Source organism: Gallus gallus, chromosome 23 (assembly GCF_016699485.2).
Source record: "Gallus gallus isolate bGalGal1 chromosome 23, bGalGal1.mat.broiler.GRCg7b, whole genome shotgun sequence".
NCBI lineage: Eukaryota > Metazoa > Chordata > Aves > Galliformes > Phasianidae > Gallus > Gallus gallus.
The window spans coordinates 2,864,640-2,887,504 of NC_052554.1; the positions used below are offsets into that span (position 1 = coordinate 2,864,640).

At 53.7% G+C, this 22,865-nt stretch overlaps 1 protein-coding gene and 1 long non-coding RNA gene across 15 annotated transcripts in view; one reads left to right on the forward strand and one right to left on the reverse strand.

The window, feature by feature from the left end:
* Positions 1-21,566, reverse strand: CLIC4 (chloride intracellular channel 4). 14 transcript variants are annotated; one of them, XM_046903681.1, is made up of 8 exons: positions 18,863-18,916; positions 18,624-18,768; positions 14,411-18,521; positions 10,887-10,996; positions 6,418-6,543; positions 5,556-5,662; positions 4,591-4,772; positions 1-4,085 (listed from the first exon to the last, which is right to left on the reverse strand). In XM_046903681.1, the coding sequence occupies exons 4-8, from the start codon at positions 10,940-10,942 to the stop codon at positions 3,921-3,923; spliced, it is 636 nt and encodes a 211-aa protein (XP_046759637.1). In that variant the 5' UTR covers positions 10,943-10,996; positions 14,411-18,521; positions 18,624-18,768; positions 18,863-18,916; the 3' UTR covers positions 1-3,920. The 14 variants fall into 14 exon arrangements, with proteins under 14 accessions (XP_046759637.1, XP_046759634.1, XP_046759636.1 ...); XM_046903678.1 differs by having other exon boundaries at positions 14,411-17,505; positions 18,475-18,521; positions 18,624-18,886; XM_046903680.1 differs by lacking the exon at positions 14,411-18,521.
* Positions 20,167-22,865, forward strand: part of LOC124417372 — a 7,202-nt gene continuing 4,503 nt past the window's right edge. The window contains exon 1 of the long non-coding RNA XR_006932073.1: positions 20,167-20,230. This is a non-coding gene — a long non-coding RNA (uncharacterized LOC124417372). The remainder of the gene's footprint in view (positions 20,231-22,865) is intronic.

Here is a 22,865-nt window from a genome sequence, read left to right on the forward strand (position 1 = left end):
TTGGTAGTGAAAATATAACTTTATTTTTAACAATAGCTGCCAGCGGTACACGGGGATATCTGTAAGAGATGTTCCAGAGGGTGAAAGACAGCAGCAAACTACAACAGATGGGATCAACTCTTCAAGTATTTCTGCAAACGACGCTCCGATTCCCCATCCGTGCGCCGGGAGCCTCCGCAGCCCGTCCTGCTGCACTCCCCCTCCCTGTGTGAACACACCGCCGGGTAATGGCACTGCTTCTGGGGCAGATGAAGCACTTTCCCCACCGGGGATAAAGCAGAGAAGCGAACGGGATGCATTCGGGTGGTACTCGGAGTGGCAAAGGGTGGAAAAAAAAGAAGATGTTGAGTGCACTTGGCCACTTTTTGTTCTGCACGCAGATAGGCATCAGCGGGTTTGGCGCAGGCATCTGCCATTTATTCGCGTCTGTGCTCCTTTGCTATGAAATGCTAATTTGCTGCTTTAGCATAAGAACTCGATTACATCTCTCCTCTTATCACGGAACGACGTGCAGCTCCCCGGCGGCTCAGGCATGCCCGCCGCAGGGAAAAAGCCACCAATTCGATGGGAAAATGCAAACGTAGGAGAGCTGCGGCTGCGCCTGTCCACGAGGGCCACTGACACAGACCTGCAGGCAGGCAGGAGAGCTGCAGAGGCCGTGGAATGATCCAGAAGTCCCCACGGCTCTCGGTCAACCCGCAGCTGGGTGCGCACGGGGAGTCTCATGGAGAAGGAAAGCTTTGTTTAAAGAAAAGGAAAAAGAAAACGATGCTACGCTCTCATCTGCTCTCCCACACAAAACCAGCTGGGTTGTGTGCGCAGGGAACAGAAGTCACCTGTTTTAATGGAGAAGTCAGAGCGTTTCAGGTTGGGATCAGAGCGAGTTGCTCAGCGTGCTAATACATGCAGGCAGCCTGCAAACTGGAATGCCTACTTGAAAGGGTAAGTGCTTCACAAGGGGCTAGGAGCATCGTTGCAAATTTAAACAGGGCTGGATTAATTGCTGTTTGATGAAATTAAAAATGCATTCAGAGATCAGATTGTAAACAAGTTGACAGAAGTCAAGAATTTACATAGTTATGAAAGGGCTTTTTCTTTAATTAATGCCGGGCTGCTGATTGGGGCCAGATGAAAGCGCTCTGCCCACACCAGACGCGAAGGCTTCGCGCCACCCCAGCAATGCACGGAGAGCTCACCTGGGGAGAGCAGCGCAGTGCCCCATGGAGCTCTGCTGAGGCCAAAAGGGATGGCCAACTTCTGCCCCAGCAGCACACAGCCGTGCCATAGGAAGCCGAGAGGACGCCGAGCCACAGCCGTCACACGCGGCCACCTTTGGGACTACCAACCTGGCGCTTGCTTCAATTGTGCCCCTGAGAGAAAGGCTTCAATGCTCAGCACTGCACTGTGTGGGCATAAAACATACATTTGTTACAGCCAGAGCCTCAGCTTTGTTTACAAGCGTTCAGACAGCGTCATTAAAATACTTCGTGCTGAATACAGAGTATTATAATGGTCTGAAGATTGCCTGGAAAGCAGGGAGAATATATTATCGTTACAAGACGGCACGCTGCTGCTTGCGCAGGTCTGGCATTTGCGTGCATTGATATGCAGGCAGCGCGCACAACAGGAGCTGCACGGAGCTGCTCCGTGCTGGCAGCTGTGCTGAGAGCAATAATGGCCAATGTGCCCTTGCAAAGAGCCTGAGACAGCTCCAAGGGCTTCAGAGGGGAGCTCAGAACGTAACAAACTGACGGCATCCCTTCCTATTCTCCGTTTTGAAGGGCTACCTGTTGGAGCACGGAGCACCACGACCACCTCCACAAACTCCAGTCCACACAAATGCTGCTCTCTGACAAAAGGCACCCCTTTTCCTAGATGTCACATTGCAGCACAGACTGAGCCCCCACAGAGGATCGTTATGGCTGAGAAACTTCACTCAGGGTGAGAACGTGACATCAGAACACAGCACCTAACGAAGGGCAACAATTAATTCCTCCTAACCAGGTGGCACCGCAGCATTTTGTTCCTGTGCCCGAACACTGCTGCATGAAGACACGGGAAGGTCGAAGTGTACCTATGGCTCTCTCAGAAGGACGTATAACAGGACTGCTCATTGCCTCTGCATCGCAGTCCTGGCCCTGGGAAGGCAGGACAAGGCACCACAAAGCCACGTGTACAAACGCACATCTCTTACTCTACCTCTTCTACATCGAGCTGACGCCACGGGGTATATAAAGGAGCAGGAGCAGGATGCTTACAAAAGTTGGGCTTACCAAAAACGCAGTGTATAAAAGTGTTTATGTGAGCGCCTTCGTGTTATTGCAGAACGTCAAATATTCCGAGGACAACCGAGCAGGAATAGCACTTTCCAGCTTCTGAAATCAGTTAAATACAAAAGTAGCTTTACAAAAAAATAGGCATACAGGTCTAAGTGTTCTTTGGAGTCTTTATGGTGGCCTCTTCAAAATTACCGAGCTGTTCATTCCATGCACCAAACTCATCCATCTGAAACAGGAAAACTGTCATTTCCCCACTTCAGAAACGCTCAAAAATTGGCTCTTAGAAAAACTGCAGTGCTATTCCTCAGTGTTGCAGTAAAAAAGTCCTGTCTGGTAGTGCCACGATTCCGATCGTGCAAAGCTGCAATCCAGGTGCACAGAAAGCAGTTCAGGTAAATGTGGTGTACAGGACCGGATTCCACGCAGCCTTTCTTTACAGGAGTAACGAACAGATATCCCTTCAGGTTAAGAAAAGAAAAGGGAACGCTCGAATTTAAGGCAAGTGTTATCTTGAAAGGTCACTTCAGCTTTCTTTAGGACAAACATTAAATCAAACAGCTTACAAAAGTTCCCAGAAAGACTCCCACTCCACGGGCTGCCAGCGGTCAGTTTTGCATCGCCCATCACTGCACTGCTATCCACCACGTGCAGCAGCTACTCGTCCCTAACGCTTACACATTTTGCTTATGACAGCAAAGATCTGTAAGTAAACATCACCAGAAAGACCTATACAAAATAAAGGCTCTTAACTACCAAAAAGAAAGCCACTTGAAATGCTTAAGGTGAACAGATGGCAAGCATCCAATCCTTTTGGTTTCGGGATGCTAAAGGGCATCCTGGCGGGTATTGCTTTGCTGCAACTCAGAATTTGGGATAAGTGTAAGCTGTCAATTGCTTCGTTGTTGTTTGGTCTCACCACGTTCTTGAAGACACAGCTACATGTTAACTCTGCACCGTGAGCTCCTGGCTGTAGTGCACAAGCCTGGACTCAAACCTCCTGATGTTCGAGGTCATTCAAATCCACGTTTCACGTGCGAGTCCATTCTCAACCATTACTGTGATTTCAAATCCAAGAGAATTATTATATATATATATATATAGATATATCTATTTTAAAAGCATGGCCAAATAGCTCTCAAATGGCTTTTCTGGAGAGTAAGTTCCCTTCTATATGAAAGCAGGATAGACGAACAGGTACAGCTCGATGTGTTGCACATAATGACAGCTGTGTTATAGATCTTCTGGAAGAGCAATAAATTCCAAAATACATAAATATTCCTTGTACCATACAGAAAGACAGTATCCCAGACCAATTTGTAGATGGGGATGTTTGCAAATGTCTGCAAAGAAAAGGAATGGGGGCAAGAGAACTCCTCATACTGAGGAATCCAATACCCCACAACAATAGTAACGTAACTGCATTAATAATATGACTTGCCATGAAAAGAGGTGAGGAAAAACAAGCCTATAATTAAGTCTGCAAACTTTAGGTAATTACTGTACCTGGTCTATCCACCATAACTTTGAATAACTGCAAGTTCATGCAAACAAAAAACAATTGCTATCTTATATGAAAAGAGCAGTCTGTTAGAAGCACTGTTACGGAATACGCGAGAAGTCGTCTCTTTCTGCAAATGCTGTTTACTTAGTGAGTCTCTTGGCTACATCACTGTAAGCTATTTCAATTTCTTTGTCTCCAGGACAGGTATTGGTGAACTCATCCCTGCTGTAAGCATTGCTCAGGTATCTCCAAATCCCCGTCATTTCCTTGGGGATCTCAAAGTTGCGATATTTTTTGGCCACCACCTGGAACAGAAGGATTAGGTTACGAACTGACACGCTCCAAGCACCCCTCCGTCCCTCCTCCTTCTCTCGCTCTGTTGCTCTTCCAACACACTCCCGTTCTGCAGAACCCGTCCCTCTGGGATATGCCCAGACCCGACAGCACCCTGCCTCACGCTGCCTTTCATTCTGCCCTCACCAAAGCAAACCCTCCTGCATGCAGGCAGAAGCTTAATCTGTGGCTCCATCTGCAGTACGAAACGTACAGAGGTCACTGGAAGCAGCGAGAAGAGAGCAAGCCGTGATCACAGCGCTCCACCTCCTCTCCTGCGCTTACTGTGCCACCTCCTTCCAGCTTTCTAAACGTCCCCCCCACTCACTGAGCTCCCTACGTTGTTACTACAGTACTTCTCTGCTCATATTGCACTTAAATTTAGGTGGGGTCCCACACACGGTTGGAAGGAGTTGGACTCCGGCATGTCACACACCATCAGTTTCCCCCTCACGTAATGCCCTGCGGGCCATTTACCTTCACAATGTGTAGTTTGGGCAGCAGGTTGCAGTCTGCTAATGTCATCTCATTGCCATCCAAAAACTTGCGGGTAGAAACCATAATATCCTCCATGCTGTTCTCATCTATCTCGTCAGGGAGAGGAGAGTTCAGGTACTCATCCAATTTCTGCAGGGTTTTCAAGAGGCCGCGTTCTAAGCCTGAGGAGAAGAAGCAACAAACTACAGCAAGCAAATTTCAAAGCAAATTCAGCTTTTGAACAGGGACACCAGCTCTGAAATACCAAATCCACATCACTATGCTCCCCAGGACAGTGGCACAGCGAAGGACTGCTGGTCCTTGCACAACTTCTGCAGCAACACCACTGCTGGTGCTGACTTGGAACTCACTTGTGGTGGCTTGGAACGCTGAAACAGGACTGGAATCCCTTTAACATCACACGGATGCATGCTATCTAAAAGTTGGTTTGCACATGAGCTCGCAGCACTTTAAAAGTGCTCTAAGAGTGTTTATTTTTGGTTTAAAAAGTGGCTTATGTCAGTTTCTTAAGACTTTTCCTAACTGGCTTAAAGTAATTAGCATCAAGCTAAGCTATTCATTGAAACGTAATCTCTTTAATGTCACATGCTCAGCTGCAAGGCACAACTGAGGGATGCAGCTGTGGAGGTTCTGCACATACAGCAGCAGAGGGCAGCAGAACCCACAGAAACAAAAAGCATTTCTCAGCAAGGGGAAGTGCACAGCTGTTCTGCCACCCTGACACACTCACACACTCACACACTCACACACACACACCAGAACACGCCCATTCATTGCCAGGGCAGAACAGAACGCTGGAATACCTCTGTGTTAAAGTCACTGTTCCCTCCTCGTCTTTTGTAGCAGCTGTTTTGCAACTCAGTGCAATGGAAAGATCGCATGGGTTGCAAATAACACTGAGCAAACGCTGCGATGTGAGCACAGCACTGACTGCAGGGACCTACCTTCGTTAGCCTCCGGTCTGGAATTTTTGATAAATGCAGAAAATTTGGCAAAAATATCCATTCCAGCAGTGTAGGACTCGGGGTGCTTTGGAGAAAGTTTCAGGTATCTGGAAAGCAAGAAGCAGAAGGATGGTCACCATCTATCAACTCAAAGGAAATGGCATTTTGTAAGAAATAGCCCATGCTGCCATCGAGGGGGAGAGTTTCACACCCAACATCTCAGAGGCAAACAAAAGCACTCTGCTGCCTTCTGAGCCAAGCATTTGCCTCCAGCAGTGTTTGCAACAGCCCATGGCAACACGAGGAGGCTCCTTCAGCAGAGCTGTGACGCAGCGGAGCAGAGCAAAGAGGCAAAGAACGGAGCACCCCTGCCTCTGTTTGCAGGAGATTCTTCCCAAGTTAACATCTGCAGTCCCAGTCAATCAAGGGCTCCGGATCTTTTAACAGAAGAGGAAGGCTTTGCCACACTAAAGGCAGTGCCTGCACTTTGCCTCTGCCCCGTGGCTATGGTTCAGAGCCCACATTTCACATGCTTGTGCTGTGTAATCTAATTATCTCAAGAAGTGCTCAGTATTTTCAACCACAGCCCCCAAATACTAAGCACTCTCAGCTCTGGGACTCACCGCCACGGCCAACGTAAAGGAATTGGATGTTAGGAAATTACTTCCAATTTGCATTTTGGAGTCATCAGTTCTGTGCGATCACCCACAATCCTTCTGCTTACAGAGTAAAAGAACTCCAAACTATTCCCAAAGCCTGATTTGCAATGTGTGGATGCCAAGGAAGTTCCTAATTAGAGCAGGTGTCCCTCTAAGGACACTGCATCCAATGCAAGGTGACACGTTCTCATTTGAACACTTACTTTGGTGGAGCCAAAACTTCTTCCAGGAACTCTTCAATCTTGTTCACATCTGTTTTCACTTCACCATTGTAAGTTATAAAGGGTGGATGAGTGCCTGGAGCCAAATTTTGAAGGTCTGCTGGCTTTCTAGGGTGAAATACGAAGGAACACAGAAATAAGCTTGGGACATCCACGACCCCACCGTTCCGTGCTACAATCCCAAAAGCACTGCTGGAGGTTCCCAACGAATTGGCAGTTCAGAAAACACATCACCAGCTTTCTTTGGAAAAGCAACTTTACACCTCGATTAATGTTTTCTTACCAACAATTCATTGCAAGTGCTTGAGAAAAGCCACTTTCCTTCCTACCTTCTGGATGGGTTTTCTTTGGTTCAGTGTTGGACAGCACGGCTGGGACAGGGAGATACACAGCACTGCACCCCCAACACGCTTTCTCTTGTCCAAGATCTGGACTACAGGGTTTATAAATAGCGTAATCTGCAGGCAGAGATAATCCCCCCCACACTGCACAGAGCTCCTCTGCAAATAAGCAAACCTCAGAGAGCCCTGTGGATGAACTGGCTGTGCGCACAGGCTCGGGGCAAAGCGAGATGTATGCTGGATGATACCATGATCAGACCCAAGGGAACAGAGAAGCAAGCTTCAAACACGTGTTGGTTTTGCTGATGCCTTTTGCTGCTGGGAGGTTTGCTTCAGCTCCTGCTGTTCCAACCCCAGCCAAGCTAAGGCTCTCTGCTCCATAGCAATTGGTTTCTCCCTCCTGGAGCGGGGCTGGAAAGCCTCCTGGCCACGCTGTGCAGGGCAGCAGGTTGGTAACGTGAACAAACGAGGTCAGCGTGAGAAAGCAGAGCTTTTGGGGACAGCACTCAAACAGTGTTAAGCAGCACAGCAACAGGTCTGTGCTGGAAATGCAGCTTTTCTTACAAGATTCAGGTCTCCTGCTGCAGTTCTCCCCTCTGCAAGGAAACAGCCATGGGACACAGCGCCACAGAGCAATCCGGGCAGGGCTGAGCACGTGGCTGTATGTGTAAAAGCTGAAGAAGGAGAAGGATTTCCATTCTTAAGACCATTAAATTCCCTGCTTGCAGCCAGGTGGCAGAAGTCAGATGTTAATACAAGAAATGAACCGTTTTCAGTCACTCTTTAAGCTTCCACGAAGCACGAATTGTCACTGCCCTCTTACCTTCAGGATTTAAGGTCTGCCATGGGTGAAAGCACTAACTTTAGCTCAGCACTTCATTTAAACACAGCTCTGTAACCCACAACAATTAGAGGAAGTCGTTGTGGCTCACTTCCAGTTCTGCATTTCGCCTAGATAACATTCCTCAAAGGGGATGTCGTGTTAAAAACCGACACAGGAGCAGCACCAGATTTACAGCAACGCTACAACAAAACAGGATTTCACTTCAGAAACAGACCAGTCCCATCAACCACAAACCTCATTTTCCACGCTCTTTCCCAAAGAATCAGAGCTCCTGTCCCAAGGGCTGATGTGCCATGAGCCCCTCTTACCACCCCACGTGGACTGCGTGCATCTTCCAAAGAAAGCAGAGGTTAACAAAGCACAGCCAGAGCCCACAGGGCTGGGTCTGACTCCCCAGTGTGGGTCTGACTCCCCAGTGTGGGTCTGGCTCCCCAGTGTGGGTCTGGCTCCCCAGTGTGGGCCTGGCTCCCCAGTGTGGGCCTGGCTCCATAGCAGACATGCAACAAACCCTGGCTTTACTGCAGCGTGCAGAACGCCTTTGGAAGGCTCTGAGTGCAATTTCCCTTAGCAGCCAAACATGAACGTCAGCAAAAACATTATAGTGATGTCCACTACAGAGATGTCCACTACAGAGATGAAATCGGGCTGTTGAAAAGGTGTTCTTTAACCACCTGAAGCCATGCTGTGGCAGTCTGCACCTGCCCTAAAGCCTGCAGTGGTGTTTGGAGGTAGGAGCACAGGCTCAGACACCCAGCTACCACCAGCTAATTACATGGGCAAACTCCTCAGCGTCACAGTTTGGCTACAGAACAGCCACAAAGCAGAACAACACCCATTGCTTGAACGACTTCTTGAAGATCAGGCAAAAGCCAGCCCCAAATACGACACAGAGTGAGAGAATTGCCCGAGTTGGAAGGGACCCTTAAGGGTCACCTGGTCCAACTCCCACATGATGCACACTGATGTCCACTCAGTCATTTATAACTATGGCAGTACTGAAATGAGGGCCCAAAGGGCAACGTGAAGAGAACATCAGCAGGCAACAAACCCCAACCCAACGCTGCCACCAGTTCCTAAGCAGCACGGAGGTGCACTCAGCCCTGGGCTGTCTTTAATATTTACTTCTCCCTTTATTTAACCTCCGCCTGCCAACCCAAAACGACACAACCGAGATGTTGAAAACAGGATTTCACAACCCAACTGAACGCAGCCCGGCCCGGAGTGCTGCTGTGAGCCCAACAATGCTCTCGGCCTGATTGATGTACTGCGACTCCGCTCGTCAGCAGCACAGATCAGATGAAACGCTGCTTCTGTGACGGGGGAGAATGAAGGCTCTGTGTGACCACACAGAGGGAAGAAAGGCGTTATTCCTTCCACAGAGCCCCACTCCCCACTCCGTTTGCCCGTGTGCCCACGTTGTGTCCTCAGAGGAGAACTGAGGGCTGCAAAACGTTCCCTGTGAGCGCAGCGTGACGCTCAGTGCGAGTATGGAAGGGGAAAATACATGTCACAAAGTCAATGAACCCAGACTCATTTTTTCCAGCATCCCAACTTGTTAACTCGTGAGCTGTTCCATCCGGCCCTGACCTTTGGAGCTGCACAGACAGAGCTGCTTTCACCCCTGGCAGCAGTCACACTGAGGCTGAAGCACGCTCTGCAAGGAAACGCTGCCTTTCGGCTACCAAAGTAAATTCAGATGCAAAAAGCTCTGCTACCCACTTCTCAAACAAGTTTGTTTTCCTATCACAGGATACAAAAACCAACCCAGTAATTAGCTTGAACAATGGATTGGTGAAATCAGTTTCCTATGACAACATTAGAAGTGTTAAGGCAGAGCCTATCCAGCACTTATCACACTCTGGTAATGCTAACAGGGGACAAACCACCATAAAACATTTCCACTCGAGCAGTTGGCATTCTGCAACGGGCTATGAAACCATCCAGAACAGTGCTGTTTGTCTCTCCCTCTTCCAAAGCTTCATTAAAAGCAATTGATTGATGCAATCAAGTTTGCATCACCCTCCATTCAAACCTGGACCTGCCTCAGTGCTCCATCCTGCACCAGATGTACAGCGTGCAACAAAACACAGAGCTCATCCGACCCATTCCTGCACTCATTGTTCCCCATCCAACAATAATTGCATCTGCAGTGATACCCCACGTTGGCCAAAGAGCATCTTAAAGCTGCAAACAATGGACAAAAGCTGCTTTTTTTTTTACCCTCTGTTGGAGTGGTCTGCCTCGGTCTTATGGCAGGGAATTAGGTAATACTGGTAATTGAAAACCAGCATTGTCAGAGTCAGATGGAGGGGGAGAGGGGAGGATGCAATATTTCTTGAAGCAGAAGCAAAGCACGTCAGTCCCTTCAAAACCAGATTAAAAGAAGAGAGTAAGTCCTGCAGCACTCACACGTTTTACACTCAGTTCTTTGGAGAATGCTGCATTTCCTTTGGCTTCATTTCCATAAATAAGCTCTGTGTGCACAAACAGTTCCTCCTCTCCAGGGAGTTCAGCCACTGACGTCACATCGGTGCTGTGCAAACGCTGCTCCCACCAGAGAGAAGCAGACCTTTGCTGAATGGGGCATTACTGCCCCTAATAAAAGCACACCCACCCTCAGTACACTGAGATCCCCTGTTCCCATCGCACCCATTCAGGTGTTCCTCCCATAGCTACAGGAGTTACAGCTCAGGTGACACGCAGCACTGTGCCATTCCCATATTCTCACTGCACGATAACCAACCTCACCTTAATATCCTTAAAGAGAAGGGTGGCTGCACGTTATTGTTTGTTATCCAGCATCCATTGGCTACTGGATCAAAGTTGCAACCTGCAGTGCTTGTAGAGACCCCACATTACCGATTGGCTTTGCAAGAGAAGAACAGAGGAAGTTTTTCCCCCAGAGGGTGGTGACGCACTGAACAGGTTGCCCAAGGAGGTGTGGATGCCCCATCCCTGCAGGCATTCAAGGCCAGGCTGGATGTGGCTCTGGGCAGCCTGGGCTGCTGGTTGGTGACCCTGCACATAGCAGGGGGTTGGAACTGATGAGCACTGTGGTCCTTTCCAACCCAGGCCGTTCTGTGATCCTGTGATTATGATATAATTATAGACACTACTACCATTTGCACCACGGTTGTTGCTTAGTATTTCTAAGGATTATATAAACACATACATTATGTTTCAGAGCCATGCGAGACTTGGGAGCCCCACACAAACACCTGCCCCAGCACTGCACTCTTGCTCCTGATGCACCAAGCACTCCTTACCTCTTCAGGTCGACTGTTGTGACACTGAACACCACTCCCTTCAGCCAAAGGATCATGAAGAGCCTCTGTGAGAAAGGGCAGTTTCCTATGCTTTCCCCGTCACTTCCAGCCTGCAGGAGAGAGCAGAGGACAGCTGTTAGAAGGTGCCGCTGTGCCATCCACACAGGTACTCAAAGCCCTTCATGTAGAGACAGACTCGGCAGCAAATCACGGACCTCACTGCCTGCACATCAGCAGCTCCTCCAAACAGCACAGCACACTGCAGGAACACCCGCAGGGCACTGAACAGAGCACCCAAAGGTATCCCCGTACAACACACAAAGATAAGCGCCCTCAGAGCACATAACCCACTTCACGTATTGACCTCCGTGCTGTTTTATTTCTGTGTGTTTTCCTCTTGGACCTTCCCACCACGTTGTTTTGGTAGCAGATATACCCACGACTGCAGCGCAATTCCCCCCAAGCAGCCACACATTCAACAGCAGTTTTCCAGCGCTGTTTGTTGCATTGATTCCTCCGCCTTCCCCGAGGCTCAGAAATGAATCACAGCCGTCTTCCAGCCCATTGCTCATCTCACTGCATGGCACTGCAGCGAGCCAACCGCAACCAGCAGCTGCAAACCTTGGCTGTACCAACGGGCGCTACAAGGAAGAACAGAGCTGTGCACGTTGGAACTTTGCTGCTCATATCCCAAAGACGTTTTTTAATAGGAAACTTATCAACAAGTGCTGCCACAAGAAAGGTTATTGTATAACAGCAGCGAGCAACCCCGGGGCAGCCGGCCGTGGCACACATCCCATCACTGCTCTGACAGTGCAGGGCGTAGAGCTGAGCTGGAAAATCTGAGTTCTCAGTGGGATGGAAGCAGACAGTGGAAACCTTGAGTCCTGTTGTAAAGTCTGAGCCCCGGGAATGACTTCAACCAAGCCGGCCTTTAAGGCATCTGCCGATTCCTCCATTGCTGCTGGTGTGGGACTGCAACGGAGGACACACTGACGGCACTCCTCGGACACAGTGCACCAAACTGTGATGTGAAACGCGGGGCGGACGACTGGAAGGGCTGAATGCAAAGCCCGGCACCGACTGGTGGAGATCCGTTTGAACAAAAGCAGAGTCAGGTTTGGGCACTCACCAAAGGAACTGCTGTCTCTCCAACTCTCTGCCAGTTCCCGGCCACCGAGAGGGGCCCCGGTGGGGAGAGCACAGACAGGCTGTGCAAGTGACAGAGCTGAGCAGCAGCACTTCCAAAGGGCAGGGAAAGAAGAAAGCTTTTCAGCCCAAGTGCCTTAAACTCAAAAGCATCTTTTACCTTTATAAATTCAAACGCCTTTCTGCAGGGAAGCTGCCACCAGAACAGGAGGATTCAAAGCGACTTCTGCTGCCCTCCGTTCGTGCTTTGCTGTGGACAACGTACAGCCAGTTTGCTTCTAACCTTTACCACTCCCACTAATGAACGTGTGAAGAAGGAAAGCTGCTGAGTTTTGTGCTCGCTTTTTGCTTTGAACACATCACAGAGTGGGGAGAGAGGGCAGCCAGGCTGGGCGCTCAGCTCAACACACAGCCTTCTGTTGTGCATACGACCACTGCAAGGATGGCCACCCTAAGTAATAGATCTAGAAAGTAATAGATCTACAGATCTAGCTCTATGTATATATATTACTTCCCAGACCGATTTACACTTCGGAGCAGGAATGATTCCATGATACAGTACTGATCTCAGCCTTCAGGTGTGGCCAAGCACGATGCCAGGCTAAGCCCATTCCACCCTTAAGGACACAGAGCTCTGCTCCCTCATCTTTAATTCAGCGGCTGTGACACCGAAGCCAGCCAGCAGAAGCAGCCGATACGACACGTGCTGCTGAGGTCTCATCTCACCCGCACCCATGTCTTCTTTTTCACCACAGTTATAGCATTTCCAGGGGAAGACCGAAGGATCACAGCTGAAATGAAGCACTCTCCAACTCAAGGAGCGATGTGGCTCTTTGTGCTACAAATGGAATCTTGGGCCAGCTGGAACCCAAAGCAAAACTGCTCTGGGAACAAAAAATAGCCGGGACTTCACAGCACGGCACAGAACCCGGGCTGCCAGAAGGGCCCATTTTCCTACACCAATCCCAAAGCAGTTCCGATGGGGACCAAAAAAGGTCAATGCATTTATGCCATAATACCGACTTGTACTGAAACTTGTCTTCTCTGCCAGCATAGGCATAATATTCAAAATGACCGAACGATTTGATAGCATCTACTTCTGTTTGAACATCATGGGCTTTTTAGATTGCTTGAATCAGCCAAAAAAAGAAAGGATTACAGCCCACCAACCAACCACCAGCAACCTTAACATGACCTAAAGCGTTTCCAAAGCTGCAACTGAACAGCTTAACGAAGCACAGACTTTTCTATCTGCATTCAAAGGGTTGTCCCACTTCTGCTCCCAAAAGTCCCAAGTTATTCTGAGCACATACTGGAAAAGGAATGCGGTCAGAACGCCAAGAAACTTCTGGCTTCAATGCTCCCGAGGCAATGGATTCTGCTTTGTAAGTGCTTGCCCAAGAGGCCCGCTCCTATCCTCCTGCACTGGATGCAGCAGGAGCTGCTGCTCACACCTCCGTGCTGTGTCAGTGGGAGCAGCACTGTGCTGCCAAGGCGATGCATTGCTCCTTGGGTCACGCGTGGACTTCTTCTGCAGGGAGATGGGTTGGTCGACGTCTCTGCAAGAGCCGCTTCAGAGCCATTTTCTCCACTGCAATAGATCAAAGTTCAAGCAAACAGACTAAAAAAAGTAGTAATAAAAGACAAAGTCTTGAATTCAGCAGTCTGTGTCTCAGTTTTAACTAAGAAAATCCTCTGCTGGGAAGATGGCATGAGCAAAGCAGCACAATGCTTGCCCGTGGCCCCAGAGAGCAGATAACGATCGCTGCTGCATGTTTCATGAGCAGTGAGCTCATCCAACAAATAAGCAAATAATCCCATACGGAGCCGTGCTTTACAAGGAAACGGTTTATGGGGAACTAACAAAGTGATCCGAGCGAAAAGCACACAGCAGCTCAAAGCCCAGGGGTGGAAATGCAGACAGGAGCGGTCCGGCGATCCTCACATGAATGCAGAGAGCAGCCCAGCAGTATCAGCCTCAATCCGTCCAGCTCAGCTCTGGCCTTTATCTCGCCAAGCTGGATAAACAGAATTCCGTGCTGCTTGCAGGGCAAGGCTTGCAGATAAGATGTGCAGGAGGAGGGGTGGGCGGGCACCACCTGGGGCAGAGCAGTGGGACAGCACGAAGATCCCCACACGAGCTGTATCGACGAGCACAACCCCTCTCTTCAACCTTTATAAGGCAGCTTAAGGCTCAGTTACGCTCCATCAAGGTAGGCGTGCTCATACCTGGAACCATCCGCCAACACAGAAGTCTGTGATGATCAACTTGTGGTTTCCATACGATGATCGTCACCCACCCCACCCCACCCGGGGGATAAGCAGCCTTAGTCCCGCTGCCTCGTGGTGAGCTGCGTAACCCCCACTTCATTTACCAGCCAACAGCCACGTCAACTCAACGAGCACTTCAAAACCAATGCATGAGCAGACGGAGCTCCCTGCAGGGACCGCAGCTCTCACTGTCACAGCAGGAAAGGCGACGCGGATCAGCCCATCAAACAGCCCCTCGCAGCCATCTGACTCGCACAGCAGTGACCATTTTAGGATGAGGCTGTATTTAGCCCCGCATCGCCACTCCTATCCACGTTATTAGCGGGTCTGTGTTGCGCAGCTCCGTGCAGCTCTCGCTTATTGCTACCCGATTGTTAGCGTGGAGCTTTTGGAGAGAAGCTGTGGGGCTTTCGGGACGTATGAAAGGAACTCTGTGATTCGGGAGGAATCAATTCAGTGCTTTATGAGCTTTGGAGAAAAGACGTTATCCCACGTTGATCCTTTGGGAGGGTCGGATCAAAACGCACATTAAATACCATCCATCGCTTCCTTCGCTGGAGAAATTAACTTCTTGTCATCAATACAACAAATGGAGCCGTTATAGGTAGCTCACAGGTGACTTTCTCCTGTTCTGATGTAGGAAAAAGCAGCCAGCTCACCTTTTCCACCCCTTTTCCACCCAGGCAATACGTTTAACCAAGTGATTCAGTTGTAACAAACCCAGATAAGATAAACGTGGCCAAATCCATGCTGCGACACATTCTTGTATTTAAGTATTTAAGTATTAAGTAGGAGACTGCCACTTGGGCTGTTGACCATTCAGTGCTATGGGCTCCTCTATACAAAATCCATCGCCTGGGAGTTCCGACGTGTGAAAGCAGCAACACAGCTAAAAACCAAACCAGAGAGACAACAGCCACAGCCATGGCAGAGCTGCCTGGGAATGAAAACATTGCTCGAATTCTCAGAGCTCACTGAAGCAGAGCTGCAGTTCTGGCGGTTCCCCCTGCTGACCGGGCACTCAAACGCCCCGGCGGGGAGCAAACATCATCCCAGGCTGAAACAGGAGCTGGAATTCTGATTCTGGAGCTGCTAAAGCAGGGAGGTTTGCAGGGAGGTTTGCAGGGAGGCTCGCTGTCTGTTGCTTCTGGTCCCAGTGCCACCTATGAGTGCGTCCCACATCCCTCAGCACCGGGATCCCAGCTCGTGGTTTGCAGAGCAGATCTCCCTCCTTCGGGAGGCTCGTTAGGATCCAGCCCACCAGGGCAGCTGAAACGTCGCTTTGAAGGCCTGCAGCCATGCACTGCTGCCTTCTTTCACTTTATTTTTAGACAAAACCACGCCAAAAAAACCGATTTCCTTCATTTAAAAATAGCAGCCCTCCGAAGCACAGAGCGAAGCCCAGCCAAAATAGTCATTCTTCAACGGAGCCAAAAGGCTCTGAAGCCGATCCGGTAGCACTGGGTGATCTCATTAGCTCTTCCCATGAAAACACACAGATATGACTTCACTCCTGGATTACACTCCTATATTTAGTTTATACCTAATATGGCCATTCAGTGCACAGAACGCAGTCATTTCCTCTCCTCGCCCTTTGTCTGGCCAACAATACGAGGAATCGGGCTGAACTCCTGGAGAACTCACGCACAAAGACGGCTGTAATTAATAGCAGCTTAGCTTATGCTTTTAACTGCTGCACAAACAAACACGGCATTCAGAGCCCTAAAAATCAGACCGCGTTGGACCTGGGCTGCAAAAAAAAAAGAGAGAAGAAATCCAAACAGGCCGAAAGAAATTAACCATTATCTCGTAGAGGAAAAGAACAACATTCCGAGTAAAGAATTTACAGCCCTTGACGCCAAGGTCCTGCTCGAGCTCCCGTGGGGGCAAAGTGGATCTGTTTGGGGCTGTTTTAGCTGTTCAGTGTTGGTGCAGCAGAGCGCAGCCCTCGTGTTGCTGCACTGCACGGAGTGGTTGGTGTGAGAGGAGCGCAATGCATTGGAGAGAATGGAGCTCCCGGATCCCTTCCCCTCTTCTTCCAACGCTCACCGAAGTTCGTGCCGGCAACCCCTGAGTGCGAAGTCCACCGCAGCGCCGATTGCTGCTTAGCAAAGTCCGACCGGCCCCTGGCTGGGCTCCCAGAGACACCACAGCCCTCAAAACCCGCGAGCTGGTGGTGAAAGAGAGCTGCAGACCCCCGGCCCTGTGCCCACCCGGCCACCCACAGCCCCTCCGCCGCACCAGGCCGGGCCCAGGAGGGATTACCACACCTCCCACACACTCCTTCCTCCTCCCTGCTCACTGCCTCTCAGCCGTCGGCTATCTTTACCTCCCGACAGGCCAGCTCTTTTAAGAGGATTCCCCTTCTCAGCTATTTCCACTCGGTCACGAGCAGCACCTCTCCCCGTTGGGCCTACAGGCGATGGGCCGCGTTCCCCACCACAGCGCCGCGGCCCACACAGCACCTCTGCGGCCGCGGCTCCTTCAGGGCCCACCACGGTGGCCCCCATGGCCACACAGCTGCTGCTCCTCCACATCATCCTTGGAGGAATTACGGCTGGATGTCTCCTAGGCCCGCTTCCCACCGCTCCGCTGTCTGAAGGAGAAAAAAGCTTCCAGCCCAGCACAGGGCAGACCCCGATGGCCGTGCAGCGGCCCGCGGGGATCCCTGATGGCTCTCATATTCATAGAACAGCAAAGCACTCATCAGACAGGCTGGGACGTCCTCAGGTGCTGAAGCCGTTGCATTCAAACCTCCCAGAGGTGATGCTGTGCATGGGGAAGAGCCTCACCTAACAGGATCATCGAGTGCCAGGCCTGCCCTGCCAGGAGCACTGCTGGGAAGCGATGCTGTGCCTCCAGCTTTGCTGCTCCCCCGTACCCATGAGCCCTAACTCCGAGCACACATTGCCCCACACCCCAGAACACAAAGAGCCCACCCGCCAAATCCCTGCATGGTTCCCAACGGCTGAGCATTTCAAAGGATATTTATTAAACGTGAACTCCCAGCTGCTTTCTGCAGAGCAGCCCATGAGTGTCACACGCAGGAACTGCATGGTGGCCCATTTCTCAGTGATGTCCCATAGAAAGCCGTCCCATAGACGCCCAAGGTCTGATAACTGATGAGCGTGCACACACTGCACGGTGAAGGCGGTATATTCCTCCGCCATCAGCTGCATCTCCCGCATCCCAGCGCCTCCTGCCAGCAGACAGACGACCACAGACTTCCTGTCGGTTGGGTTTTCCTTCTCACACACCTGCAGTCACCTTGCTACCACCAGCACTGACCCCTCCCTGAGCTCTGCGATGCCAAAGGCCGCGCTGCGGGCAGCTCCCACCCCCACCTCCTTTGTACACAGCCCCGTCCTGTGGTTTGCACACACCGGTGGTCCTGTCTGACCAAAGCAGCCGGGCACGCTTCTCATTTACAGTGAAAATCCGCATTTGATCTACGAAATTGCAACTCTAAGAGGCCTGGGGGCGTTATATTCCGATCACAAAGCCTGGGTTGGTGGCAGTGTGGTTTTCAGTACACCGCAGTGCCACCAGGGCATATCATCAGGCCTCCCCGTTAATAAAACATGCACACGAGGAGACGAGATGAAATCCGACACACCGCTGGGTTCCCCCACCAGATCCCAAAGGAAAGACTTGAAAAATATCTGCACTTAGTCTGAAAGGGGCTGCAGGCAGCCCCACGGAACAGCTCCTCGACGTGCCCGTTGTGAGCCCCAGGAACACATTATCACCTCTGTCCCACCACCGTTCCTTACCTCAGCCCCCTTCCTCCGCACATCCCCCATCGCAGCCTATGACACCACCTACAACATGCAGCCCAGAGGTGCAGCCCCACATACCCACAGCTGACGGCTCACGGTGCGCCCACCCCACTGCGTGAACAACACCCAACCCCCACACCTTGGGCACCAAGCCAAGCAGCTCCCCCTGCCCCACCAGCCCGATCCATCGCCTGCTGCAACCCCCCGTGCTCAGGCCATGCAGTTGCTGCCCTTCAGCCGCACACATTTGGCACACGTTTCTCCCTCGGTCACAAAGTCCTTCTGCTGCCCCATCGGAACAGCTGCCGGCTGACAGCGCTGGGGCAGAACTGAGAGCCCACGCGCTGTGCAATGCAGAGACCTTCAAACAAACCCATTCTAACACTCACTCAGTAACTGCAGGCTCTGCCAGACAGCCCCCGGAACCAGCAGAAAGCTGTGAAACAAACACAGACGTCGCACTTCCCATTGACAGCAAGAGATTAATCCAAAACCCAGCGCTCCTCAAGGAAGACACTACGAGTGCCTTTCAGAGTACCTTTCATTACGCCGTTTGCATTTGCATGGAGGGATGAGCTTGGCAAGACGGGCAGCAAACAGAACCCACTGCTCCCATAAGGCTGAACAGCGTCGGCGCAGCGTGGGATGGGCAGCAACGCCCAGCAGCAACTGCCGGGGCGGCTCTGGGGTGGAGGTGTTGTTCCTTTGCAGGATTTTCCAGGGGAACAACCCTTACCTGAAGAGCACGAAGGCCAACGAGCCCCACTGCATCCTGACCTGAGCTCTGTCCTGAAGGCAGGCGGCTCGCAGCGCTGCAGAAAGGCTTCCTCCAGGGAGAGGGCATGGGCCGGTCCTGCTGAGCACATGGGCCGGTCCTGCTGAGCACATGGGCCGGTCCTGCTGAGCACATGGGCCGGTCCTGCTGAGCACAGCCCTCGTGCACCCAATGCTGCTAAAGCTTCAGCCAAGGGTGTCAGAAAGGCTCTCTGCTCTTTCCCCTTCACAGCCACCAACATCCCCGCTGGTCCGACACCGCGCAGAATCCACGCGTTTTAGCTCAGAAAGTGACTTTGCTGTCTGTCACACACACAGCCCCCCCTCGCAGCCCCTCCCCGCCGCCTCCATCGGTAACCGCTCCCATTCGGTTAAAAACAACAAAACCGCGGGACGGACTTCGGGCCAAACAAAGACGCGCCGCACCAAAGCGGCACCGCTCCGAACCACCGCGTCCGTATGTGCCGTACCGAACCTCACAGCCGGGCCGTACGCGGATCCCACCCGCCCCGCACAGCGGCTCCCCGCCGATCCGATCCCCAACGCAGAGCCGCGGGTGGCGGCGCTCACACCGAACGCTCCCCGACAAACGGAGGCGCCGCACCGCCGCGTTACGGCACCGCTCGGAAAGTTCAGCGCGAGCAGCGACGCGCTTTGTGTCGGGGCGGCTGCGTTCAAAGCGGCTCCGAGCGCGGCCGCCGTTCAGCCGCCGGTACTTCGGACACCGAACGGAACCGCGGAGCGGCACCGCCGGGCCCCGCAGGACGGGGAGTGCGGCGTCACGACGGGGTCCGACGGCCGAACCCGCGGGGTTCCGACGGCCGACGGGGCCGATCGGGCCGACGGGCCGCCCGCCCCGCCCCTCCCATCCCGGCCCTTTGTGCGCGGCCGCCCCGCGCGGCGCCACGGGCGTCACCCGCCGCCGCCCCGCGGCGCTCCCGGCGCGCAGCCCACGGGACGGGGAGCGGCGGCGGGGACGGGCGGCGCGCGGCGGGGACGGCGGGCGGCCAACGGCCGGAGCGCCCCGAGCCGCGCCCGGAGCGTACCTTGACGAAGAGCTCGATGACGGGCTCCTTGTCGCCTTCCTTCAGCCCGTTGACCGGCACGGACAGCGCCATGCTGCAACCGTCGCCGCCTCTCGCCTCGCCCGCCGCCGCTACCGCCGTCGGGACGGAACCGCCGCCGTTCGCCTCGCCCGCGCCGCGCGACTGCGGCCCGCCCCGCCCCGCGCCACAACGCACAGCGCCCCGGGGCCGGGAATGGGGGGCGGGGCCAGAGGCGAGGGCGTGGTCTGATTGGAGGCGGTCACAGAAAGGGGGCGGGGACAACGGCGTGGGAGCGCGGCTGAACTCGGGGGCGGTTGGCGCTGAGGTGGGCGGGGCTAACGTCGGAGTGGGCGGGGACAAGGCGGGGGAGGGCGTGGCTAACGCGGAGGTGGGCGGTGCTTCGGCGTTGTGGGCGGTGCCGGTCGGCGATGTGGGCGGAGCTAAAGGGGCCGGGCGGGGGCAGCGCTCGGGGCGCCTCGGTGGGCGCGGGCGGCTGAGCTCATCGCTGGGCACGGCTCCGTGCGCGCCGCCGGGGGGGGGGGAGCGCGCTCCGAGCTGCCCGGAACGGCCGTTGCGAGGGGCGGGGAGCAGAGCTTCAGCCTGGTTTGTGCCGAGCTATTGAGGCCAAGGGCTGAGGAGCCGGGCAGAAAATGCGCAGGAGATTTGGGGCGGAGCGGCGGAATGAAATTAAACCGTGCGCCCTTTTCCAGCGTTTTCCTCCAAATAGCGCATTCCGGCTCCTCTCGGCCGGCGGGAGGTTTTCCTGTTTGTTTGAGAGTCCAACGAACCGCTGTGACTCACGGGGTGGGACAGCCGGCGCGGGGCGGAGGTGTCACCGTAAGCAAACAGCGCCCGGCCCTGCCCGGGAACCTCCGCCTGTAATTAATGGCAGAGCTGTGCCACAAAGGCCGCCTTCATCAGAGCAGCGCTGGGCGGAGGGGGGGGGCGGACACGCACTGAGCCGCAGCACACAGCCGGGCGGTGGGAGCTGTGCCCGCACTGCCGCCCAGAGGGGCCCTGAGGGTCCCAGAGCCAACAGCCCCAAACTCACTCATGGGCTTTGTCACACCGGGGGGGGGGGGGGTCAGCCCTCCTTGAAGCAGCGAATCAATCGAAGAGCGGGGCGAAGCAGCCCCCCCCCCCCCCCCCCCCCCCCAACCCCCTCTCTTCTCCATCCCGGGCCGCGCAGAGCTGCGTCGGTGCGGGCGGTTCTCAGCAGCTCGAGGAGCTGCGCCCGCTCTGCCGTTGGATTCCTTCTCCAACAAAAGAGTCCACGTGGTGCCACCGGCAGAGCAGCCCATTGCGCTGCCGTCCAACCGCACGCCCCGTCTGCAGCTCGACGTCTTTCGGTTATTTGACTTTCAGATGACAAATTTCCTGCTCTCCGCGGCCTCCTCCCGAGCCCCTCCTCCTCCCCATTCAAACAGACCTCGGTCTCAGAGCTGTTCTGAACGCTCCCGATTGTTTCCCCCTTCTCTCATCGCTGCTTACGTTCTGGCACGTTTCTGCGTTCGTACCCGCAGTTCGTTTGCCCGAGCTTTGTACCAAACAAACAGCCGATCCCAAAGCGGCGTCTCCCACCTCTTCCAGCTGCGAGAAACGACTCAGAAAAGTGAAGTGAGGCGTTGGGAGCGGTTTGCGCAGAGCCCCGGAGCCGGAACAAAGCGCTCCCCCCAACCCCCCCCCCCGCCTCCACCTCCGCACGCAGCAGCAGGTCGCTCCCTCCGTGTTATTTTATGCTGCGTTGAGCCTTATTTCCCTCCGGCCGGGCAGCAGCACAGTGTGCCTTTGTTTCACTTCTCAGCACTTTGGCCTTTGCGCAGCGGTTTTCCATCCCGAGCTTTCCAAGGGCTTTTAAAGGCGGAGGAGGTGGATGCCGTACCCGGGGATGGAGCACAGCGCTGCGTGTCTGAGCGCGGGGCGGCACCTTAACCCCCCCACACCCCCAGCCCATATCCCACCCCCACACCCCGCCCCCCCCGGCTCCGGAGCTGCTCGGGAAGGAAGGCAGAGCACTGAGTGAGGCCTGCAAGCACCCGACTGGCTTTGGCAGAACAACTCCAAGCAGGGCTGGGTGAGGCTGTGGAGGAACCTGCCCACGGGCACCTATTAAAAGAAGGGCAGAAACCACAGCGCCTGGGTGGAAAACGCAGCGCTCTCATCCGGCGCTATTCGGGATCCCCGGCCAGGCTGCAGGCGATGTGCAGAACCCCACAGAGGCACAGCAGGAAAAGTGCCCCCCCTGCACAACCACCGGCTCCCCTCACCTCCTGCACGGGCGCAGGGAGGGACGCGGGGCTGCACTCATCCCCCACCGCAGGGCACAAGGCCGGCCTGCTTTGTTGCTCCAGCAGCGCTCCTTTTGGCCTCGTTATCCCCACGTTGAGCAGCGCTTGAACCAAAGCTCCGTGCCCACCCCATCCACGTGGAGGCGAGCAGCTGTCCGCCTGTCCGTCCGTCCGTGTGTCAGACAGTCGGCGGTTTGCTGCAGCACGCAGCCAGCTGTCCTCAGGCAGCTCATTCTTTGCCGGGGTGAACGCCAAATCACGGCACCAACTGCGGGCGCCCAGCGAGCAGCTGAGGATGCAGCACTGCACAGCGCTGTGCCCAAAGCCAACGCCGTGAGCACAATGCCAGCAGCTCACAGCAGCCCTGCGTGGCGAGTGGGCTCCACCCCGCCATTCCTCGCTCTCTCCTGCACAGCCCCACGGTCAGTGCTGCTCCGAGCACAAAGGGCGCAGGGCTGCGTGTTTCTACGAGCAAATCAAGAAGTAATTGCAGCTCAGCGTCACTTCAGGATCGCGGCGCTTCCCGTGCTTTGCTCCGGTTGTTGGCATATGGGCCTTACCCCGGGGAGCTGGACAGTAATTAACGCGTTCTGTGTTTGCACTCACGGCACTGGGAGAACAGAAGCGGACAAAGCACGCATTGTGTGCGCTGCGTTGGGTCCCCGCACGGGG

Coding starts and splice junctions, on each gene's coding strand:
- CLIC4 (XM_040652000.2), bottom strand. CDS start 18,995: ATGTGCTCAGCAGGACCGGCCCATGTGCTCAGCAGGACCGGCCCATGT. Junction 6,544..10,886: donor ACAACAGTCGACCTGAAGAG/GTAAGGAGTGCT, acceptor ATTTCACCCTAG/AAAGCCAGCAGACCTTCAAA. Junction 4,773..5,555: donor CAGACCGGAGGCTAACGAAG/GTAGGTCCCTGC, acceptor TCTTCTCCTCAG/GCTTAGAACGCGGCCTCTTG.